The sequence below is a fragment of the Protopterus annectens genome, chromosome 7.part1, assembly GCF_019279795.1.
Source record: "Protopterus annectens isolate FY-2018-M chromosome 7.part1, PAN1.0, whole genome shotgun sequence".
NCBI lineage: Eukaryota > Metazoa > Chordata > Ceratodontiformes > Protopteridae > Protopterus > Protopterus annectens.
This window is the reverse complement of record NC_056740.1, coordinates 185,371,147-185,394,340: the sequence shown is the minus strand read 5'-3', so window position 1 is coordinate 185,394,340 and position 23,194 is coordinate 185,371,147. Positions and strand designations below refer to the sequence as shown.

Sequence of the window (23,194 nt, the reverse complement as noted above, 5' to 3'; positions counted from 1 at the left end):
TTTTTCGTGATGGATCATCTTCTGCCACGATTAGAGTTCAGTTAGCTGCAATTTCAAACTTTCATACAGGTCTATCGGATACTAGTATTATGACCCATAAGCTTTGTAAAGCTTTTCTCAAAAGGATTACTTTACTCAGGCCCCCAGTGAGAGACCCCCCACCTCCGTGGGATCTAAATTTGATTTTAGCTTCCTGATACTGCCCCCCTTTGAACCGGCAGCTTCTTGTTCTTTGAAGTTTCTTTCTTGGAAAACCCTTCTTCTGGTTGCAATTACTTCAGCCAGAAGAGTTTCTGAGGTTCAGGCTCCTTGTGTTCGCCCTCCTTATCTAGTTTTCCACAATGACAGAGTGTCTCTCAGGACTAATCCTTCCTTCCTTCCAAAGGTTTCTTCTGACAATAATTTGAATCACTCTATTGATCTGCCTGTGTTTTTTCCAAATTATTCCAACAAGGCGGAATACAAATTGCATCAGTTGGATGTTCACAGACAGTTACGCTTTTACTTGCATAGAACTAAGCAAATAAGAAAATCAGACCAGCTGTTCCTGTCCTCTGCTGAGGGTAAACAAGGTCTACCTGTGTCGAAAGTAACCTTATCTAGGTGGTTGACATCTATCATTACATTTATATATCAGCTAAGGAATAAAGAGCTTCCTGCTAAACCAAAAGGTCACTCCACTAGAGCTCTAGCTGCTTCAGTGGCTTTCAGGCAAGATTGCCAATGGAAACTATTTGTGTGGCAGCTACATGGGCCAATCCTCATACCTTTATTTCACATTATAAGCTGAACGTGGCCTCCAGGAGCAGAGCTGATTTTGGTTCCACTGTTCTGAAGAGTCTGTTCCGATGAGCCACCCATGATTGAGGTGCTAGGGATGCTGTCCCAACCAGCAAGAATGAAGGCGAGATAGACAACTTAACATTAAGAAGTTATGTACCTACCATAACGTTCCATGTTAGTTGTCTTCTTCTCACCCTCCATCCCCCTATCCTAGTAGACCGAGAAGAGTTCCTTATGTTTTTCTCACTGGCTGAGTCTTCTCTGGCTATTCCTTCTGACTAGTAGTCTCCCCAGTAGGATTTATGCATTCTAGGACAGGATTCCTGTATTGTTATTATTATTATTATTATTATTATTATTATTATTATTATTATTATTATTATTATTTCTACAGTTAGACTTACCAAACGAGATCTGGGTATCTAGCGCCAGGCATCATGGGATATAGGGGGGCCTCGAGCCAGTAAGTAGCTCTCAAGCTTTTGAAGATGGCCGAGTCGGAGCCAAGGATTGGCTCCGAACCCAACCAACAAGAAAGAAGGCGAGAAGAAGACAACTAACATGGAACGTTATGGTAAGTACATAACTTCTTATTTTATAGGTTACTCCACCATGAGTGACAAGGCTTTGGAGTTTAAAAGATTCACCACATGCAATCACAAGATCCCACCAGGATCCTTACTCATTGTTTATTACCTGGGGTGGCCTATCTTAGTGAGGATCTTGTTCTTCTTGTTTTTCAAGAGGATCTCTTTTTTTTTTTGCTTTGGGGCTCGAACCCTCTCTGATAGATGTAACAAGCTTGTGTTGAAGGGCCTTCTCCCTGCCACCTCGGGAGACTCAGCCCATTTTTGCTTCTCCTTCAGGCTCCCATCTAGCAGGAAATCTGGGAAAAAGCCTAAAATTTTGAAAGATAAAGGCAAGGACAAACATACAGAAAAAGGCAAGGATTAGGAAAAGCAAAAATCTCAAAAAAAGATCCCCAGAGCATTCTGGATTTTCATGTCCTTCTGTTAAGTTTCTGAGGTTGTCAGATTTGGTCGCTGTGTCATAGTCGATACAGATCCAATCTGCTGCACTCCTCTTCCAGTGTTTTCACCCTGAGCTGGCCAGCCCTTGGCTCCATTTTCTGATTTTGCAAAAGAGATCATTATATTGATCCTTGAAGCCTCCTTCAGTGGTGTCATCCTTCAGGTCCATTCTGTCATTGAGGAGCTTTTCTGAAGGGTTTCTATTACGAAAATGAAGTGGCTGAACATCAACTGGCTTTAATATCAGAAATGCCATTCAATGTGCTTTTTGTGAGATCGTGGTACAGTGAAGATCGGAAAATTTGCCCTTTCCTCACTGTAGTATGATCTCGGAGTTGGTATATATATATATATATATATATATATATATATATATATATAATTAGTGTTGGGGGGGGCGGGCAAAGCTCCGTATAAGAGCAACTTCGAGGTCCAGCATTTTCGGCCTTTAAGCCGTTTGATTTCATGTCTCTTCGATGTTATAATATCGACCCTTTCTGAAGCCGATAGTAACAGGATGATGCAGAAGTTTCTGAAGATCCATATCCAGTTGGGGGTCTTCTGTGCTATCCTTTCTTTGCGGTGCTTGGTCCTGACCCACAACACCTGTTTTAGTTTCTCCTTCTCCAGTAGGGCCTTCAGATTCAGTGGTCACAGAGGAGAGTGTTACCCATGGATTGCCTTTGATGGAGCGTATAGCTTGTTCTGCTTCGGCTGCAACTATGTCCCTTACCTAGTCAATTTTTGTTGGATCTTAAGGGGCTGTTTGCCAGGGTACTAGAGTTGGTGCCTGTGGGGTCAGGGTCGATTCCATAGCTGTTGGATACATCCTTTCCCTTAGGTGCTTTTGCCGTGGACAACTTGACTCCAGTGTATGCTTCAGAGCTGAGTCATATCAGGTCTTGAGAGGCTCTTCTTTTGGGTTCTTTGGATTCCAGAGCCCCCCCCCCCAGTCCACTTTCAACTTCAGTCTTTAACGCCTTTGAAAGGGTTTTCTTTAAGTCTAGAGAGGAGGTCTCTCACTCAGACTCAGTGCCATCCTGATCCCCTCTGGATTCTTCAGTCCACCTCTTTATGTCATCCTGCTTGACAAGGACAGTCATCTTCATTAAATCTCAAGGGAACTGACCCAGTGAGTTTCCAGTCTGATTCCAAGTCATCCACAGAGCCCCCCACCATGGAGGAGCATAGGAAGGAGGCTTGTAAAATGAGGCGTCTGGATGCCCCTCAGGAGTCCCTCACCGAAGATACTGACTTCAAAGAAAGGGAGGGTTCCCCAAGATCCTCCTTGGAAGACGTCTTCTTTGGAGATGGCCTAGAGTTACTGAGACAACAAGGGGGTTGGCCCAGTGATGTACCCTCCCAAGAGGAGTCAGTATGCCTCAAGACTTTTGGGGCTGGCCCATGTGCATCTTGGGTAGTCCCTTACACTGATGAACTCATTGATTTTGTCTCACAGTGGGCATGGAAGGAACTGTATGTGATGCAGCCAATACTACATAAACCATATACGATTTTGGTTACTCCTAAGGCAGACCTGACTAGAACAAGGGTCTGTTTGTATATACCACTGTGGTGTGCAGTGGCCAGTAAGAAGAAGCTGTCTGAGAAGACCTTGAATGCCCGCCATCCTAACAGGTAATCTACAGCTTTGAACAAGTTTGGAAAGTGGACTTGCGCTTGAGCAACATTTGCTTTATGTGCACTAATTATTTAGCTCACCTAACTAGATTCCAGACACACTTGACCCTGTAGTTCATATTTATTGTGCCTGTGTGCCTATTATCAAATGCAACTGATGGCACTTCTACAGGAGCAGGCACTGACATTGCTATACACCGACACATCTGGATGCATCTCTGCAATTTTGTGAAGAGCTTTAAGATGTCCATTTTGAATGCCCCTTTTGACGGATCTACCCTCTTTGGACCTAAAGTCAAAGAAATGCTCGCCAGAAGTGAAAAAGAGGGCTATCTGTCATGGTCATCAAGTCCCCCCTCCAGTAGGCATTCTCCTGGAACCAAAAGAGTGGAAAGACATTATGGTTCCAGAAATCCGAGGGGTGACAGACCTCCTCCCAAGCAGAGGAGAGAGCAACTTCAACAGCTATCACCATGGTGGCAGAGGTGGACTGTTGAACCAAAGGCTTTTGAGGTCCCTTTGCCGGCAATCCCTTTCAGCGCTCCTGTACAGTTGCTCAACTGCCACTCTCTGGAGTCAGTCGGAACATTTATCTCTGCACCCTCAGACTTGGTTGGCCATCGCACAAAATTTGTGGGTGCAGAGAATCATAACCAGAGGCTGTGTTATTTTATTTATTTTCCAGCCCATAATCATGCAGAGAAAACTTCCTGATATCCAACCCAGTCACAGCCACAGAAATTTCAAAGGAGTTAGAAAAGAGTCATCCAGGAGGTCCCACAAGACCAGCAGGGGTCCACAGTCTATTCAGTATTCATTTTAGTCCCGATGAAAAACTAGGACCTCAGTCATCTAAAGCAGTTTTGTAAAACGGACAAAATTCCAGGTGATAATGGTTCAGTCTGTTTTACCTCTGTTGAGTAAGGAAGACTGGATGTGCTTGGTGGACTTGTAGGACACCTACTACCACATCAAGATAGGCAGTCCAGGAGGTTCCTCTGCTTTTGGCTGGGAACCAGTAACTTTCAGTTCAAGGCACTGCACTTTGGTTTCACCACATCCTCCCAGGTGTTTACAAAATACATGGCAGTAGTTGCCGCACATTTCAAGCTGCAGTGGTTTTGGGGGTTTCCAGACTGGCTTATGAGTGCTTCTATGAGGATTCTACTTTTTCAGATTGAGGACTGCTTGCACCAGGAATGCTTCTAGCTAGAAATCATGATTAACATGTAGAATTCATAGCTGACCAGCCAAGATGATAGACTTCATAGTATGCCACAAGGATTTCACTTCTTAAATTGCCAAACTCTTGGATTCTAGAGTTATTTCCCTAAGTCAACAAGCTTCTGACATTCTGTCCTATTCAAACCCCCTGGCAAGGTCTGTTCTTAACTTATTGGTTCAATGGCAGTTTCAGTAACTCTGGTCCCTCATGACAGATTCCAAATGAGGATGCTGCAGTGGACTGTCTCAGTCCAATAGTCCTTGCTTTATTAGACCATGCAGTTTCCAGTTGGTCAAATGAGAATATGCAAACATGTTCATTTTTGGTTAAATTCCCAACTAGTTCTTCAAAATCACCCTCTTTATTTTTCCACCCTCCTGAATTGCCACAGTTACCATGGATGCTTCCTTACTGGGGTGGGGGTGGGATGGGGGGAACACTTTAAAAGGAAGACTGTTCAAAGATCATGGAAATCCTCTGAGGCTGAAGTCCATATCATTGTGCTGGAGATGAGAGCAGTCCTCTTAGCATTGTAGGCCTTCCAGGACTCCCTTCCCAGGGGTGTGATTTCATTTTAGCTGGTCAAAATATCGTTAGTCTGGTACATTAGCAAGCAAGGGGAACCCGGTCATATCCATTTTGTTGTAAAACCAAGAAAGTGTGGCAGTGGGTGATGTCTTCTCAGTGTTTTCTTGTGGCAACACATATCCTGGGGAAATCCAGTGTATTAGTGGTCAAATTGAGAAGATCCATTCTCCTGCCTCATGAGTTGTCACTTAATCAATGGCTACCGAAATCTTCAGCCACTGGAGTCAGCCTTGCTGCAGTCTTTTTGCAACCCCTCTCAACAGCAAATGCATAAGCTACTTTGCTTTGATTGACCCACATTTGGCCCCTGGATGTCCCATGCTCCTTCCCAACTTTTCCTATCATATCAAAGTTTTTTATGAAAATGGTTTGAAGAAAAGCAAGAGTGATTCTTATCACCCCCTTTTGTCCTCATCAGATATGGTTCCTTGTTCTGTGACATAATCTGAAACACCCACCCTGGGTGCTGAAACTTCTCCCAGACCTCCTCTGTTACCCATCCAGTCAGCCTCAATAGGACATCAAAGCCGTAAGATTGATCGTTTGGATTCTCCAATTCCCATGATGGCCAGAAATTCCAGACTTCCTTCCTCTGTGCTGCATATTCTGTCATCTCAGAAACCAGCCACCAGAAAAGTCAAGTCTATATTAAATCAGCGAATGCTTAAAAAAGTGAATGCTGATTTATCTACCCCCATGTAAGCGAAAGCTTACAATCCCAAACACTCGGAACAATGATTTTTTTCCCAGTGAAAAAACAATCGCTGTTCCACAAAAAAAATAAATAAATAAAAATTTCAAAACATACATAAAGTGAGGGGCTTCACCCCCCCACACCCCCCCACTTAAATATACCAACTCCGAGATCGCACTACAGTGACGAAAACGGCAAAGTAACGGAGGCGGCCAAGTGATTTCTTTCCCAGGGAAAGAAATCTCTTATATGCCATTTCGCTATTTTGCTGTTTTGTGCATTCAACTTCAATCAAGACGCATTTGAAGGATTGCATTTTCAATTATATAATAAGAACCCGAAAAGTCAATAGAAGTAAATGGAAGAGTTTTGCAATTTGGCCCTCCTCCAAAGGTTTAGACACTTTTTCAGCTCATTTAGTTTCTATTCTGGGTTTTTGTTAGGTTTGTTTTAAGAGGGTTTGAGTTTCTCTACCATCAGTATTCAGTGTTCAGGTGGCATCTACTTCCAGTTTCATGTTGGGGAAAATCAGAAAACTGTTGTATCGTTGAAATTGTCTAAAGCTTTTTTATGAGGGACTTTTCTTCTTAGACCACCATTAAAAGATCCTGTCCCACCTTAGGACATTACTCTTTTGCTCCAGGCCCTGACTAGGCCTCCTTTTAAACTGACAGCTTCAACGTAACTCAAATTTCTATCTCCGAAAGCAATTTTCCTGGAGAGTGTTACCTCAGCCTGGAGGATTTCAGAACTGCAAGCTTTGTCATGTAAACCAACTTACTTGGTTTTCCATAAGGATAGGGTTTCTGTTCCAACCAATCCTAATTTTTTCCTAAAGTGGCTTCAAAAGCTGTCCCGAATCAGACCATTCATTTACCAGTTTTCATCCTTAACTTTTTGAGCAAAGGAAAATGTATATTACATTTGTTGGATGTTCAGTGTCAGTTGAAATTTCATTTACATTGCACCAAAAGTTTTAGGAAAACTGATTAGCTCTTTCTTTCCTTCTCCAGGACCAAATTGGGAGATGGTATTTCCAAGGTCACACTGTCCAGGTAGCTATCTGACTGTATTGCTTTTGTCTACAAAGCAAAGGGACTGTGTCTGTACCTCACAAACTTAAAGCCCACCGTACTAAAGCAGTTGTATCATCTGCAGTCTTATTTTCCAGAGTGCTAATAGATGAAATGTGTGCTGCAGCTTCTTGGTCTACTATTCATACATTTGTTTCCCATTACAAGCTGGACCTGCAGTCTAGGTCTCAGGCTTTTTTGGCTCCGCCATTCTTCAGAATATCCTTCCATGGGACCTCTGTGGAGTTCTTAGTATCTGAGACTCTGTCTCATTAGTTGTGGATGGAAAAGGCATTGGATATGAAGGTTATGTACTTAACATAATGCTGATCTGTGTTCATAGGTAGATACTAGGCTATTGGCCCAAGGGCCTAAGTAATCTTAGCCAACAAGGTTCCCTGGCTTACTCCACCCAAAAAAGTTATTTTCCTGTGCCCTTGTCGAGCAGAGCCACTGAAGTGATCCCCGGGCTGTATTTCCTATTTCCCATCCACTTATCAAGATTTTTCTTGAAGAGTGCTAATGAGGAACTTTGCTTGACATAGATGGGTAGCTTGTTCCAGAGTATGGGAAGTCTCTGGGACAGTAAGCTATCCCTCCAGCATGTCCTGTTTATTGTGGTGACAAGGTTTAGGTCCCTAGAGAGTGTAGCTCGGAGGGATTGGGGTTTCTTTAGGTGTAACATGTCCAACAGCTCTGGGTTTGACATAGCTTTATATGTTAGGCAGAGATCACCTTGGAGTAGGCAATATGCTACAGAGTAAAGTTGGAGGTTTTTGAGAAGGTCATTGTAAGGCATCTGTTTGAGGCCAGTAATCCTCTTTGTGAGGTACTTCTGTGGCCTTTCCAGCTGCTGCAGATGTCTTGTGGGGTGCATTCTAAAAGGGGCATTGTACACTCTAATGGGTCTAATGAGTGTCGAGTAGAGGGGAACAATGACCTCTTTTTTTCCTAGATGAGAACCCTTTTGTTATGAGGTGTGCCACATAGAAGGATTTCCTGACTACTGTGGGGATGTGGTTATCAAAGGAGAGACTACTGTCCACCTGGATCCCCAGGTCTCTTATCACACATTCGGCGTTAAGTAGACTGCCGCCTATGTGGTAGTTCATGGGTACAGAGTTTTTACCAAAAGGGATGACAATGCACTTTTTGGCATTGAGCTTGAGGCCATGGCTCTGACACCAGGCATCTGTCTCAGTGAGGCCCTTCTGTAGGATGTACACATCATTTGGGGAATCAACTATGGCTCCTAGTTTGCAGTCATCTGCAAACTTCATTAGCCAAAGACCTTCTGTGTTAGCCTGTACTACAGGGAAGTAGATACCAAACAGGAGAGATCCCAGGACTGAACCCTGTGGTACTCCACTTGTCACTGGTTTGAAGTCAGATTTGGAGTCTGCAACTTTTACAGTGTGGGTTCTGTCAGTAAGCCATTTGGCAACCCATCTTGTGATGTAGGGATTTATACTTAGTTTAGTGAGTTTAGCTATAATTCCAGAATGGGGGATGGTGTTGAAAGCCTTGGCAAGGTCAAGATAGGCTGTGTGAACCACCTTACCCTCATCTACAGTTTGGTGACTGCCTCAAAGAAGTCGATCAGGTTCAGGAGGCATGATCTGCCTTTCACAAATCTGAACTGGGTGGGGTCCAGAGGTTGGAGGTTAACAATGTGTTTGTTTTTGAGTTCCATGATGATACATTCCATGGCCTTACAGACCAGGCTCGTCAGGCTAATAGGGCGATAGTTCCTGGGATCAGTGGTGGCTCCCCCTTTGTGGAGTGGGATAACTGTTGCTGTGTGCCATTTAGTGGGCACAAAGCCTGATGTGAGACTGTGATTGAACATGGTGCTTAGGGAACCAGTTCGTTCTGAAGTTCGTGTAAAATGCAACCTGGGATGTTGTCCGGTCCCATGGATGCTGTGTTTATGGCTTTAGAGAGTGCAGCTTTTACCTGCGTAGTTGTGATTACAGGGACTCTGCATTTTTCCTGTATAGATATGGGCCCTTTATGGGATGAGAGGGGGCTAAAGTTAGCACTGAACCTATCTGCCAGGACATTGGCAATATCAGTTGGTTCTGTCATTTTCATGCCATTGTGCTGTAACTCAGAGCAGATCTGGGTGTTGTCATTAAGATTCTTGACATAGCTATAGAATGCTTTGTGGTTGTCCCTACAGTCAGTGGCAATTTTGTTTTCGTAGCTAGCTTTGGAGGATCTTATAATGGATCTCAGCTTCTTACTGAGGCTGAACAGGGAACTCCTCCAGTCATGGGATTTTACTCTCTTTTGCAACACTTTCTTCCTTCTGTTGTAGTTTGTTTATGGCAGGGGACCACCAGATTGGCTTCTTTTTTTTTTTGGAGGATAGCATCTTGGTTCTGTTTGGGATAGCATGATCCATGCACTCGTGTAAGTGCTTATAGAGTGCATCTGTGTAGGATTCTGCAGTCGTAACTGTATTGTCAATCTCAATGGGTGTCATGAAGTTCACCACTTCTGTCTTAAGAAGCATGAAGTTGGCTTTGGAGAAATTTTTTACTGTGATTTCCTTAATGGGGGGTGGGGGTGGGATGTGGATATCTTGGGTGATTAGCTTATGGTCATATCTGACCAACGAGGAGTTGACGTCAGGTGTGGAAAACCAGTCACTCATGTTGGTAATGACTAGGTCTAGGATATTGTTGCCCCTGGTGGGGGTGTGGATAAGTTGATCCAGGGCATTGGAATTTATGAATTCCAAAAAGCATTGAGCGAAGGAGTTGGTATATGAGTAGTTTTCCCAGTTAATGGTGGGATAGTTGAAATCGCCCATTATTAGGGTGTTTGGTTGAACCCTAATATTTTCCAGTATATTAAGAAAAGAGGAGTGGGAATCCTGGGGAATGGTGGGGGATCTGTAGCAAGCTACAATTTGGATTGCAGTTTTGCCCAGAGTTAGTTGCACTTGGATAACCTCGGATGCATTATGCTGAGCAACTAGCCTGGAGGTGTGGATATCCTTAATGAATATGGACACACCTCTACCTTTGGTGTTCCGGTCCAGGTTAGGTGGCCTAGCCTGGTAATGCAGGGGTGCTGTCTGGAGCCTTGAACCAGGTCTCAGTCACTGCACAGATATCGATGTTCTCCATTTTAAGGAGTGCCTCATTTTTCTTCCATCTTAACCTTACCTCCCTTCTTCCCCTCTTACCAAATTGTCACATGGGTGCCTCTTGATTTAGTGTATTGGACCTGTCTGTTGCCTTTTCCTGTCTACAGATTGACGCTGTTTCTGGTTTACTTTTGGTTTCCATTCTTCCCTTCTTTGTAAAATGTAAAGATATATATGGGTTGTAGGCAGGCAAACTCAGTCTGAGATACTGAAAAAATAGAAGGGAATTATTGGTAAAGGGGAAGAAGCTTATGTCCTGGATCCATAAGTCCCAAAGTTGCCAGCTTTTTATCCAATCATGTCCGATATATCCATTAATTGAGCTAGATGGAAGAAGGTAACACGTGTTGAGCTTTATGGTAAGTACATACGTTTTGTTTATATTAACTTTGAACCTCTTCCATTTTTGAAACGTGTACTAATTCTGATAACATTCTACATTTTTGTACCAACTGTGAAAATATTCTACCTGCTATACTAATATAAATACAGTAAATATAAGGGATTACGAGTAAGTCTGCAATCACAATCAGCTTATTATGTGTTTCAGACATGGATGCCAAGAAATTCACCTAGAGAAGCTAGAGGTGAATCTTGACATCCATGTCAAGAACACATAAAAGATTGTGATTGGTGACCTTATCAAAATTCTTTGTAGTGCACAGAGCTTTATTTGCTCCATTTACTACCAGTTGCAGAAGGAAAAAAAGAAAAGAAAGAAAGAAAGAAGGAAAAGTGTTTTAACTTGATTTGAACATTGGTAAAGTATTTAGCATTGTTAAATAGATAGCAGCATACCTCTCAACTTCTTTAAGAATTCTAGACAAATTCAAAAATAATGGGAGGATAAAGGGTCAAATCAGGGACATGTTTCAATTACTACTCTGTACAGTTACAAAGTTAAAACAAGAGAATCTGAAGTAGGTACTTCATTTGTCAGCAACCTTTGGGTCTTGGATCCGAACTCAGATCCGAGCCGGCAACTTATTTCATAGCTTAGAGATCTGCGCTCCTAGCTCCTCCTCTTACCCAAAATCCTCTGCCAACCCTGACTGACCTCAGATCTAGTTTGCCGCTCTTGCGTACGCTTCTAGATTCCTGAGCTCCTGGCGTGTGGTAGTTAAGTGACAACTTTTTTGTTCTAAAAATCCATATTTTTCACATTTTATTTATAGTTAACTGTTTGCGTGTGGTTAGATTCCCTTTTTGTCAGTATACCTGTATTTTTTTAGTGTAATTCCTCCCCCTCCTTCGCTGGTGTGTAGTGTGTGTGTGGACTGTTGTGTGTTGGGGCCTGGTCTGTGTGAGGTAGTTTAGTCATAGTTTTAAATCTTTTTTGTTGTTAAAAAAAAAAAAACTATGTCGGAGGCCCCAAAGCCTATTTTCTCAAAGTGCACCGAGTGTGGCCATAAGCTTTCACCGGCGGATGGCCACACTCTGTGTGTTCGGTGCCTTGGGGTTGAACACCTCTCCTCTGGGTGTTCTATTTGTGCGGGTTTCAACCCCAGGGCACTGAAAGACCGTAGGTCTAAGCTGATCCTGGCGGGACTTTTGCCCCCGGATCCGGCTTCGGCCTCCGGTACTCCCGTGGCACCACCCCAGTCCTCGGTGGCAGCCACTCCTGCCTCCCTCCCCCTGGCTGGGACTCAAACTCCCACTAAAGCACCGGAGGAGAGGGAGGCCAGGAGGGAGAAAAGGAGGGAGAAGCACCACAAGCTGCGGGCCGAGGACTCCGCTTCGGCCCCCCCCAGCTAAGCGGGCTTCTCCCTCCACGGCTTCCAGGTCTCCTCCTCCTCGGCTCCGATTCCCCTGCTTTTCTTCCGGACCTGAGGAGGAGGAGACCCGATCTCCGTCGAGGTCATCGAGGTGGCACTCCTGGCCCACCTCGGTGGCCTTGTTGAGATCTACCTACAGCCTTTCGGATGCGGACTTGTACTGGATGATGCAAAGGTTCATCCAGGCCCAGCTGCAGATGGGAGTGCTCATACCTTCAACACCTTTTTTTGCCCCGATAGCTCCTTCTCCGACCCGCTTTTCGGGTTCGGAGTGTACGGAGCCGGGCAGCGTTGGAGCCGGGGGTGGGTTGGCGCCGACAGTACCGGGTACTTCGGATCCGACTCTGCCCTCAAGTCTGTCGGGTCCTTCCTTGTCGGATCCGAGCTCTCGGAGCCATGGGCTGAGCTTCGGATCTGTGGGATTCTGTGTGCCTTCGGCTCCGTCCGGGTCGGAGCACACGGGTCCTTCGGATCCGATGGTCTCGGCTCCGGTTCCAATCCCTCCATCGGATCCGAGTGGGAGTCGACTTTCGGATCCCAGAGAGAGCGACTCCCCCTCGGCCTTCGATGCAGTGGAGAGGGCTCTGTTGAGGGCATCCGGACCCCCAGCCCTTGCTTCGGCTCCATCCCGCACTCTCTCTCGGCTGAGTCAGGCTTCCATCACCCGGCCTCAGGGACAGCCTGCTTCGATGTCTCAGGTCGTTCCCTTGGAACAGGTCATTGCTGGTGAGACCTCCTCGGACAGCCCCCCTGAGGATATGCCTCATAAGCACAAGTGTAAGAGGAGACACGTGGACTCCCCCGAGTCCTTAACAGAAGACATGGACTTGGATGAAGGGGAAGGCTCCCCTAGGTCACCCCCCGAAGATGTCTCCTTTGGAGACATCATGGAAATGCTCAGGATTGGGGGGGGTGGTCTGTTCCCAAGGCTTCCTCCGATGAGTCCGTGTTCCTGGAGGCATTCGAAGCAGGACCATCTACCTCTTGGGTGTCCCCTCCGGCTGACCCCCTGGTGGACCTTATTACCACCAGGGCATGGAAGGAGCCGGACACTGTGGAGCCAGTTCCCAAATGCCCCGATCGAATTCTGAGCCCCCCCTGCGGACAGATCCCACTGGAGCAAGGGTCCCCCCGTAGATGCCGTGTTGACGGCGGCAGCCACCAAGAGGGAATTGGCTTAGGAGAGTCCCTCGGTCCATCCACCGAGCAAAGAGTCCCACTCGATGGATCGCCTAGGGAAGCAGGTTTTTAGTTCAGCGACCTTCTCAGTAAGGGCTCTGAACTATATGGCACACATTATCAGGATGCAGCGAGACCTTATCAAAGAGTACGCTGCTTCCCCCCCGGAGTCCATGTCGGCGGAGGACAAGCAATTGTACTCCACTTGCATGGCCACTCTAAGATCGATATCTAATACCTCTATGCGGTTGTTGTCCCATGCTACAGAGGGAGCCGCTAGAGTCAGCAGAGCGGGCCTAGTCATGAGGTGCCAGGCCTGGCTCAGACATTGTGACTTTGTGGAATCCTTTAAGGTGTCATTTGCGAATGCCCCTTTTGATGGTTCTGCCTTATTTGGCAAGACCGTTCGCGACACTTTAGTCCAGAGCGAAAAGGATGGGAAGACGTTGTCTGCTGTCGGAGGCCGCTTCTCCACTCCCCAGAGGTCCTTCTCCAAGAACCAAAGGGGACAGAAGAAGATGTGGTTCTGGAAATCGCAACATTCCCAGCCTACTCCGGACAACCAGTCCTTCCGTGGCAGAGGAGGACAAGGAGGACGCCGCCCTAGAGGCAGAGGGGGCCCGAAGAATTTTGGGTCCAGAGAACCTTTCTCTGACCGACCCACACAACAACCCTGAGGGGTTGTCCGACTGCTCCATTCTGGAGGCAGTCGGGGGGACGTTTCTCGAAGCACCTGGCAGCTTGGGAGTCCATCACATCAGATCGCTGGGTGCTTCGTATCATATCCAGAGGTTACCAAATTCCCATATATCATGTCCCCAGAACCAAAAGCCTCCCCGATGTACCACCCGTTCAGAGGGAGGCAGCAGCTGCAGAGATCCAACAGCTGCTTGAAAAAGGAGCCATCCAACCCGTCCCCCCAGACCAGCTCGGATTAGGGTTTTACTCCAGGTTCTTTCTGGTGCCAAAAAAGACGGGGGACTTAAGACCAATCCTAGACCTCTTCCTTCTGAACCTGTCGGTAACCAAAGAAAAATTCCGAATGGTCACTCTTCAATCCATTCTCCCCCTACTGCGGGAGAACGACTGGATGTCCTCTATAGACCTCAAAGATGCGTACTGCCACATACTTATGGACAGACGATCCAGGAGGTTTCTCCGCTTCTGGCTAGGAGCCAGTCACTACTACCAGTTCAGGGTCCCTTCCCTTTGGTCTCACCACAGCCACCAGGGTGTTTACCAAAGTATTAGCAGTGATAATGGCCCACCTGAGACTCCAGGGAATGCAGGTGTTTCCATACCTGGACGACTGGCTCCTGACCGCCCCGACAAGGCATCTACTTTGCTCAGCGAGGGACTACTTCCTCCGGCTGGCCCCCCAGCTGGGCATCACCATCAACATGAATAAATCCTCTTTTGCTCCTACCCAGGTGATAGAGTTTATAGGGGCCAAATTGGACACAAGAAATCTCCTAGCATTTCTGACCGCGGAACGTCTTCAGAACCTGAGGCTACATGTACAGGCCATCCTCCAATCTACAGCTCCACCGGCGGGATTGGTCCTGAGGGCTCTAGGCTCCATTGTGGCAGCAATTACTCTTTTGCCATTGGCTTGTCTGAACATGAGGGTACTGCAATGGACCCTTCAAGTCCAATGGTCGTTTCATCGTTACCCCCTGAAACATCCTATTTCCATCAGCAAGGCATGCAGGACAGCTCTCGTATGGTGGCTCCAATCCCCAGATCTCCATATGGGACGTCCCTTCTCCACGTCTCCTCCCCTCGCCATGGTGACCACGGACGCCTCTCGCCTCGGGTGGGGGGGGGCATTGTGCAGGCAAGACAGTCCAAGGCACGTGGAATGACACAGAGACCTCCTTGCATATCAATGTCCTGGAGATGAGGGCGGTGCTATTGGCGTTGTGAGCACTACAGAACCTTCTTCCGGTAGGGACTATTGCGATACAGACGGACAACATCTCAGTGGTCTGGTACATCAACAAACGGGGGAACCAGGTCCTAGCCTCTTTGTCGAGAGGCCATGAGAGTGTGGGAATGGGCGATTTCTACCAACCGCTTTCTTGTTGCAACGCACATTCCGGGATGGTCCAACATACTGGCGGACAGACTCAGCCGCACCCTCCTTTCCAACCCCAGGTAGCGAAGCAAATTTTTGCCGTGTGGGGGCAACCCTGTTGCGATCTCTTCGCCTCTCCCTCGAATACGAAATGCAACAGCTACTTCGCTCTAATTCCCCCTGTCGGGGAATCTCCGAGAGACGCTCTGGTGCATGCTTGGCCCCCCGGTCTACTTTATGCCTACCCTCCTCTGCCTCTGATGCTGAAACTCATACAGAAAGCCAGTCGGTTGGGGAGCAGGGTGATCCTCATTGCCCCATTCTGGCCTCGTCAAACGTGGTTCCCTAACATGTGGTCTCACCTGGTAAATCCGCCTTGGATTCTAGATCCCCTCCCAGATCTAATATCTCATGCCCTAGACCTCCCGATCCCGAATCTGGACAACCTCAAGCTGACAGCGTGGCTGCTCCAGTTCCACTCCTAGTCAGGACTCCCGGAATCTCTTCACCGGTTAAAGCCATTCTCGTAGCAGCACATAAACCTTCCACTAGGAAAGTCTATCGTAGTAAGTGGAAACGCTTCTCCATCTGGGCGGAGAATAATAACTTAGACCCCTTCACAGTCCCGTTGACGTCTGTCTTGGAGTTCCTTACAGGTCTGTTCCATCAGGGGGCTAGCTGCTCTACGGTCAAGGTTCAACTAGCAGCTATTTTTTATTACCATGTGGGGCATGAATCGGGCCCCTTGATTACAGCGAAATTGTGTAAGACCTTTCTCAAGGGTACTTTCTTGCTCAGACCTCCTATCAGGGAAATTGTTCCCCCTTGGGATTTAGTTCTAGTTTTACAGGCCTTGACAGCTCCCCCTTTTGAACCAGCTGCCTCGGTCGATCTTAAGTACCTTTCTTGGAAAATGGCGTTCCTAGTCACTATTACTTCGGCGAAAAGAGTTTCCGAGCTTCAGGCCCTTTGTGTGAAACCCCCATACTTGGCCTTTCATCAGGATAGAGTGTACCTCAGGACCAATACTTCTTTTCTTCCCTAGGTGACTTCAGAGGCCAATATCAATCAGTCCATTAACCTACCAGTTTTCTTCCCTAAGTATCAGAACAAGGGAGAATACAAACTTCATTCCTTAGATGTGCACAGACAACTGCGCTTCTACATTCACAGGACTGCTGGTCATAGGCAATCCGACCAGTTGTTCATTTCCTTTTCCAAATTTAACCTGGGTAAATCTGTCTCTAAGATCACTTTGTCACGATGGATCTCACAGTGTATTCTCTTGGCCTATGACACTTCTGGGAGGCCTGCACCTCAGGGAATTCATGCGCACTCTACTCGTTCTGTATCTGCCTCTGCAGCCTTTAGATCTAGAGTTCCACTGGATGATATTTGTTCCGCGGCCACTTGGGCCTCATCTCATACCTTTATCAACCATTATAAGCTGGACATTACCTCCAGAGGGAGAGCGTCCTTTGGCTCTGCAGTGCTCCGGAACATCCTTCCATGATGGCCACCCAAGATTCAGGTAGCTGGGGACTCTGTCCCAAAGGTTGCTGACAAATGAAGTACCTACTTCAGATTAAGAAGTTATGTACCCACCATAACATTCCATCTGAGTAGGTGACTTCATTTGTCTGCAACCATCCCCCCTCCTTCCCCCTGGCCCTCAGACATTTTCTTGTTCCTGTATGTCCTTCTATTATATCCTTTGGGATGTATTAGCCTTCGGCTTTTTTGTATACGGGCAAACTTGATCTGAGGTCAGTCAGGGTTGGCAGGGGATTATGGGTAAGGGGAGGAGCTAGGAGCTCGGATCTCTAAGCTATGAAATAAGTTGCCGGCTCGGATCCGAGTTCGGATCCAAGACCCAAAGGTTGCAGACAAATGAAGTCACCTACTCAGATGGAACGTTATGGTGAGTACATAACTTCTTATTTTGCATCAACATGCATATTCTGAACAATAAGAAGTATGAACCTTTAATGTGTGGCATTATTGATTGATTGTAATCCTCAGTGGTTTACCAGAAATTTTTTACTCCAATTTGAATGTGGAGTGGTGGAGGGGAAGCCCTCGCTCATTTGCAGAGAGAATGTTATTAAGTGAATGGCTGTTTGAATATGGATTTTGCATTACACTCATATAAGATTTTCTTGCCTAGAGTATTGAAAAAATCAAAATATACTGACCTGAAATGGTTATTGTATTGATAGAAATGTAAACAAGGAGAGTGGGTGTGCTCCCATTTCCTTTATGAGATTGGGTTAACAGAATTATCTGAATTGAATGTAAATCTGATCTGTATGAACAGTATTTAACAGGAGTGGATGATAAATGCTGCATATACATATAACAATCAGAGTGCATTTTAAGCAGTAGTAAGCTTAATGACTGTGGCTCAGATGGGTTTGGGAAGAGTATGCAGTGGTGTTTTAATTAATGATGCAGTTGATAAGTGACCATGGATAGGGCATGAAATGATGATATGAATTAATGACCTCATTGGATTGATCTGAAATATTGGGTTATATTTAAGTGAGCTCTTTGAAATGAGAGGAGGTAATATATATGTGTGTATTTGTGTTTTAGGTAGATCAAAAAATTGAATATTAATTACCTATGTAATAGTTGCTTTTGATCATAGACAAGTGGAGTTCCATAGTACATGTTAAAAGTTCATTAAATAAAATCCTTTATGGAAAGTATATGTGGCCCTTTGGATTGCATTTTACATTACACTCTGTAAATGTCTTACTAATTTTGTAGAGGAGGTGTCTGCCTAATCTGTAGATGGGGCAATGTCTGATCCTATTTTGTTTGAAAATCTTTGCTTACATTTTCCACTTGAGAAAAATATATAACAATATCCAGTCTGATGGATTAAGCATCCTCTTGCAGTTAAAATATTCAAAATTCTTGAAGTCTATGAGAAAATAGTATACAAGATAAAGACATTTAGACTTGTCAAATGACATTAAATTGTACACTTGATTTCATTACCTGTGAAGAACAGTCTGATGTCCCTTAGGACTTACCCATATTTTTTTCCTGAAAGTTGTCACAAAGCTGTCCTTAAACCAATCTAGTAACCTACTGTTTCATTTAGGGTTACAGAATCCACAGCAGACAGCAGCTTTAAGAAGTTACATGAGATGAGAAAGTCAAACTAGTTGTTTTATTTATCCTTTGCTCCATGAAAGGAACATCTTACTGTACCTGAGCATGCTCTGCCCATTTGGGTTGCAAGCTGCATTGACTTTTGCCCCTAGGCAGCTGTCTGCCTATGTTAGAAAATACTGAATGTACCCATAACAGACATTAGTGCCTCAGACACCTGGCCACCTGTTCACACCTTCATCAAGCATTATTGCTTTACCTGTGATTCCAAGAGCTAAGGTTCCCTTGCCACCTCATTTCTTCAGGAGTCCGAGTCCTTGTATTTTGGCCTTTCTGCATTTCTGGCCTGTCATTGAGGTTTAAGTTTTATTTTTTAGATTCTTCCCAGCAGTTCCCTATTGCAAACAGCCTTTGGAGTCTGATATACAAGAAGGCCATCAGTGGTGAATGCTTAGTACTTTCCTGTCATTCTTCTTTGTTTGGGTATCCTTTTTGTCCAGCAGCTTTGTATGGATTTTCCTCTAAGTTCAGCAAGTATGTAATTTTATATTATTGCTTGTATTGTTTAGGTTGCACTTTCTCCAGCATTGGTTTGAAATATTTATTGCAAGGGTTGAGCAAGCCCTACTAGCTTGACACATGACATTATGATATGCATTAGTATGAGATGCATGTGCTCCTGAGCATAGGGCTTAGAGAACTGTTGATAACTGTTATGAGATGGGAATGTCAAAGAAGAAATCACAACAGGTACTTACTGCAGAGGGCCTTTTTCCATGAAAACTGTTTTAAAGGGAACATATTTGTTTTGTCTGCTCAGCTGTGACTAAATTGGACTTAGAAATCTCTCCCATTTCCACAAGTCTGTACACATGTACTTCTACTTTTCTTCCCAGCAGTTTTGTTATGTGCACCACTTTCTCTGAACATTGTAAGATAAAGATTGTACTGATCCTGATACTCTTTTTTGCTTTTTTCCCCCACTATAGCTGGACGAATGATGGCCAGTACCTGGCTTTGGGAATGTTCAGTGGGATCGTCAGTATACGAAATAAGAACGGTGAAGAAAAAGTGAAAATTGAACGACCATCTGGAGCGTTATCTCCAGTTTGGTCTATTTGCTGGAATCCTTCTAAGTGAGTACTTGACACTGTACAGACAGTTTTTTGTTTGCATCCAGCACTGTGCCACTTTTTTGATGTTAGGCCCCCATGAATCACTCATTTCCACTATCAGGGATGAGACGAATGATAAATACAGTTGTCATGCTATGATTTGTGGTATTTCTGTTTCCTTAGTAGTTCCGTTTACTGTATGAGGGTTGTGGTGGTATAGAGTGGCTTTGAAATACAAGCTGATGTTTGGTTTGTCACCCAAGCCTGTATCCTTAGTAAAGTACTTGCTCAGCATATTTTAGTGTTACCGCTCTTACTGCAGTTCTGCAGCCTGCATGTGGGGAGAGTGGTTTACTTGCAGCTGATGAGAGGAAAACCCCTATCCCCACTACTGACAAAAGCATCAGCTCTTCATTGCCCTCATCCTCTTGGCTTGAACACCGGCTGATTAAGCACAGGTCATCAGTGCACCAGGTGGATAACGTGCTCATGCACCAGTGAGCTGGCAAAGTAAATTTTTATATCTAGCTTCCACTTAGTGTGTAAATGTGGATGTTAATTTGTCAGAAAGCACTGTTTAGCAAGGAGAATTAGCAAAATCTGTTCATGTTAGTGTATCTTTTCACTTGTAGCATTCACAGCACATCAAATTGTATTGCGGAAAATCTATTTTATATTTACAGTTTATTGTTATTGTGTAGGTTAGATAGCATGAGATTATATTACTATTGCACCGTACTATGCACAAGCAGGGGATAGTTGCTGTTTATTGTCAGACAGATATTAAGGCTGGATGGTAAATGGCAATGATAGCAATTTATGTTGCTGAAGAGTCTTCTTGTTGAGTGCTGTTGTTTGGGTGAGTATCTCAGAACAAATAGTATTTTCTTATTCTTTGCTTTTAATGAGGCTTTCACGGTCGGTAGTATCTTATGTAACATAAGAGTGTAGGTTCAAGAAACTGATAACTTATGTATCATATTCCAAAATCAAGCAATGCTGCAACCAAAATGTAACTTAGCTTTAAAAATTTGAGGTAAAGGAGGAGCTCTCAATATAGACAGTAAGCAAGGTGACTTTAAATTAAGTAAATAAACCAGATTAAGTGCTTTTGTTATTATATATAGACTTCATCAGCAATTTTTAAGTTATGTATCATATTGTCAGATTTCCTATTTTATGGGGTAGTCTGAAGTACCTCCTCATGAAACTAGCAACATGCATAGTCTCTGGCAATAAGTCAGCTATACTGATATGCACAATGTTACTTGACAGTGCAAATAAATTTGATATTGAATGCCATTAGTGAGAAAACAGTTCTGCATGTAACATAAAATAGTACATACTGTAAAAATAATTGCAGGTAAGTCATTTTCTCATTCGGCTGAGAAATGATTCAGCTACATCTGGCTGGTAAACTTCTCATTCAGGGTATTTTTTCTGAGAACAAGAAACCTGTTCCAGAGTTTTCATTTTTATCTGAATGTGAATGAAATTTCAGAGAAAACTGACAAGGTAAAATGTTTTACATGTCTGAATGTCACAGACCAAAAATTCCTTAAAGTGTATAACACATTAGATGTTTGAGGGGAAATAATTATCAATTTTGCGGTAATGAGACAAATGTTTCATAGATGTTGTAGTCCAAGAACGAATTTGCCATTTATTCACATTTATACTTCATGAGGTCAAAATGCCCAGCAGATTTTTGATAATGCATACATAATTATTGAGCCAAGGGCTGTAAATATGTTGAATTTGTAGTTCCATTAATGTGAGACAGAATTGTGTGTTTTATCAGAAATGATCAGAGAAAGGGCAGAGAAAATGTTAACATTAAGTAAAGCACTGGATGTGTGCTGAGCAGATGAAATTACCTCATGACAATTTGAAAAGCTTGCTGAAGTGCTGGATGTTATTTAGAGTGGTTTGTAAGACAATAAAAGTGAAAATGAATGAAGGTCAACTGTGATGGCTGTGTCTTAAATGAAAAACAGTCAGATATGGTGCTGAGAAAGTCTTGTGCAGCAGGTATTGTTATAAGCATGACAAACATCTGTTAGCAATAAAGCCTTTATTAAGCCATGGCAGACATTTCTTTTTACTAAATTGTTTAACATGGAAGAAACAAATTTATAGTTGCAAAGGATTGTATATATTAGAGCAGAGTAAAGAATGTAAGTCCTTGGTGAGCACAAATTGTGCTGAAGAGCTTGGTGTGAACTGTGTGCAATATAGACATAGTACAGGAAAACACAAACAGAAAATGACTTGGAGATCTGACAGGGAAACTCAGTATTCTTTTTTATGATCCTCGGCTCCGACTCGGCCTATTTACAAGCTGGAAGTCTTCTAGTTGGCTCGTGGCTAGGTAGGTATCCCATGGTGCACCAGTACAATCCCCAGATCTTGTTTGCCACTTCGACGAGTTCGGTTGTGCTTCTCTTTGGCTCTGGCTAAGTTTTGCATTTACTTAAATTTATTCGAACATTTTTGGACTGTTTTAGTCAAAAACTGTTGTATCATTGTTTAGTCGCAGTTAGCGTAGTTTGCAATTTAGAATAGTTAGTCTCTATAATTACGCCATTTGGTGCAATCTTTGGCCTTTTGGCTTCTTAGTATTGGTATCCTGTGTGCTGGTTTTCGTGTTTCTTAAAACACTTAGTATTTGTAGGTGTCTTTTGCGCTCTGTTAGACTGTGTGTTTTTTGTAGGCGTAAGTCAAGTTTTTTGCAGATTCCCGCTTGTTAAATTGTTACTGTTGTTAACAGAGAATGAGTTTCTGTTTAATTCCTTAGTCATAAGTCTGAGTTTTTTGTGGATTCCCGCTAGCTTCATTGGTTACTGTTGTTAACTGAACTAGGTGGGTCTATATTAGAACACCGAACATTTAAAATGTTGGGTGTTCTAATATCGACCCGTTTTCAGCGAATGCTGAAAATATCGAAGTAACAGGAAACCAGATTCTTTCTTAGGGAAAGAATTTGGTTGTCCGTTTCTGTTGCTTCGGTATTTTCAGCGCTCTGGTAGAAAGTTATGGGTCGGGTTCAGGTAAGTGTGCGATTGTGTGGATGTGTGGGTTAGGGCAGGTTAGGTGAGTTAGGGTTAGGGTGCGGGTCATGTAAGTGTGCGATTGTGTGGACGTGTGGGTTAGGGCGGGTTAGGTGAGTTAGGGTTAGGGCGCGGGTGAGGTGACTGTGCGATAGTGACGGACCTTAGGTTAGGGTTTGGATTAAGGTAAGTGGATAGTTAGTGGTGTTATGTATAGTTTAGTGTAGGGTTAGATGTACGAGTTTAGGTGTATGTGCGTGGATTGCTGTTTGTTTGGTGTGCTTGTGTTGTGTGTATGTGTTTTGGAACAGCAAATTTTTTTCCCTAGGAAAAAATTTGCTATTCCGAATGTTCAATGTTTTTTTTTTTCGATTGCTAGGGTTCGATATTAGAACACTCGACATTTTGAATGTTCGGTGTTCTAATATAGACCCAACTAGGTTCTGTTTCCTTGCTGAGTATTCTGTTTGAGCGTGTGTGAACTTCTCTGCTTATTGTAACTCTCTAGGTCTGTTTTAGTTAGAAGACCTAGTTTCTCCGTTTCCCTTCCTGCCCAGGCTAGGCCCGTTTAAGTTAGAGGACCTAGTACTTGTGGTGTCTTTCTCTTTCCTGCATGGCTAGGCCCGTTTAAATTAGAGGACCTAGTCCTCCTTCTCCTTTTTTCTGTGTGTGTGTGTGTGTGT

The 23,194-nt window shown here is 44.3% G+C and overlaps 1 protein-coding gene across 1 annotated transcript in view; it reads left to right on the top strand.

Annotated features, from left to right (window-relative positions):
- IFT122 (intraflagellar transport 122) overlaps positions 1–23,194 on the top strand; it is a 2,412,356-nt gene that overhangs the window by 531,820 nt on the left and 1,857,342 nt on the right. Inside the window, exon 7 of the mRNA XM_044078630.1 lies at positions 19,336–19,482. Coding sequence (XP_043934565.1) covers positions 19,336–19,482 — 147 coding nt within the window. The remainder of the gene's footprint in view (positions 1–19,335; positions 19,483–23,194) is intronic.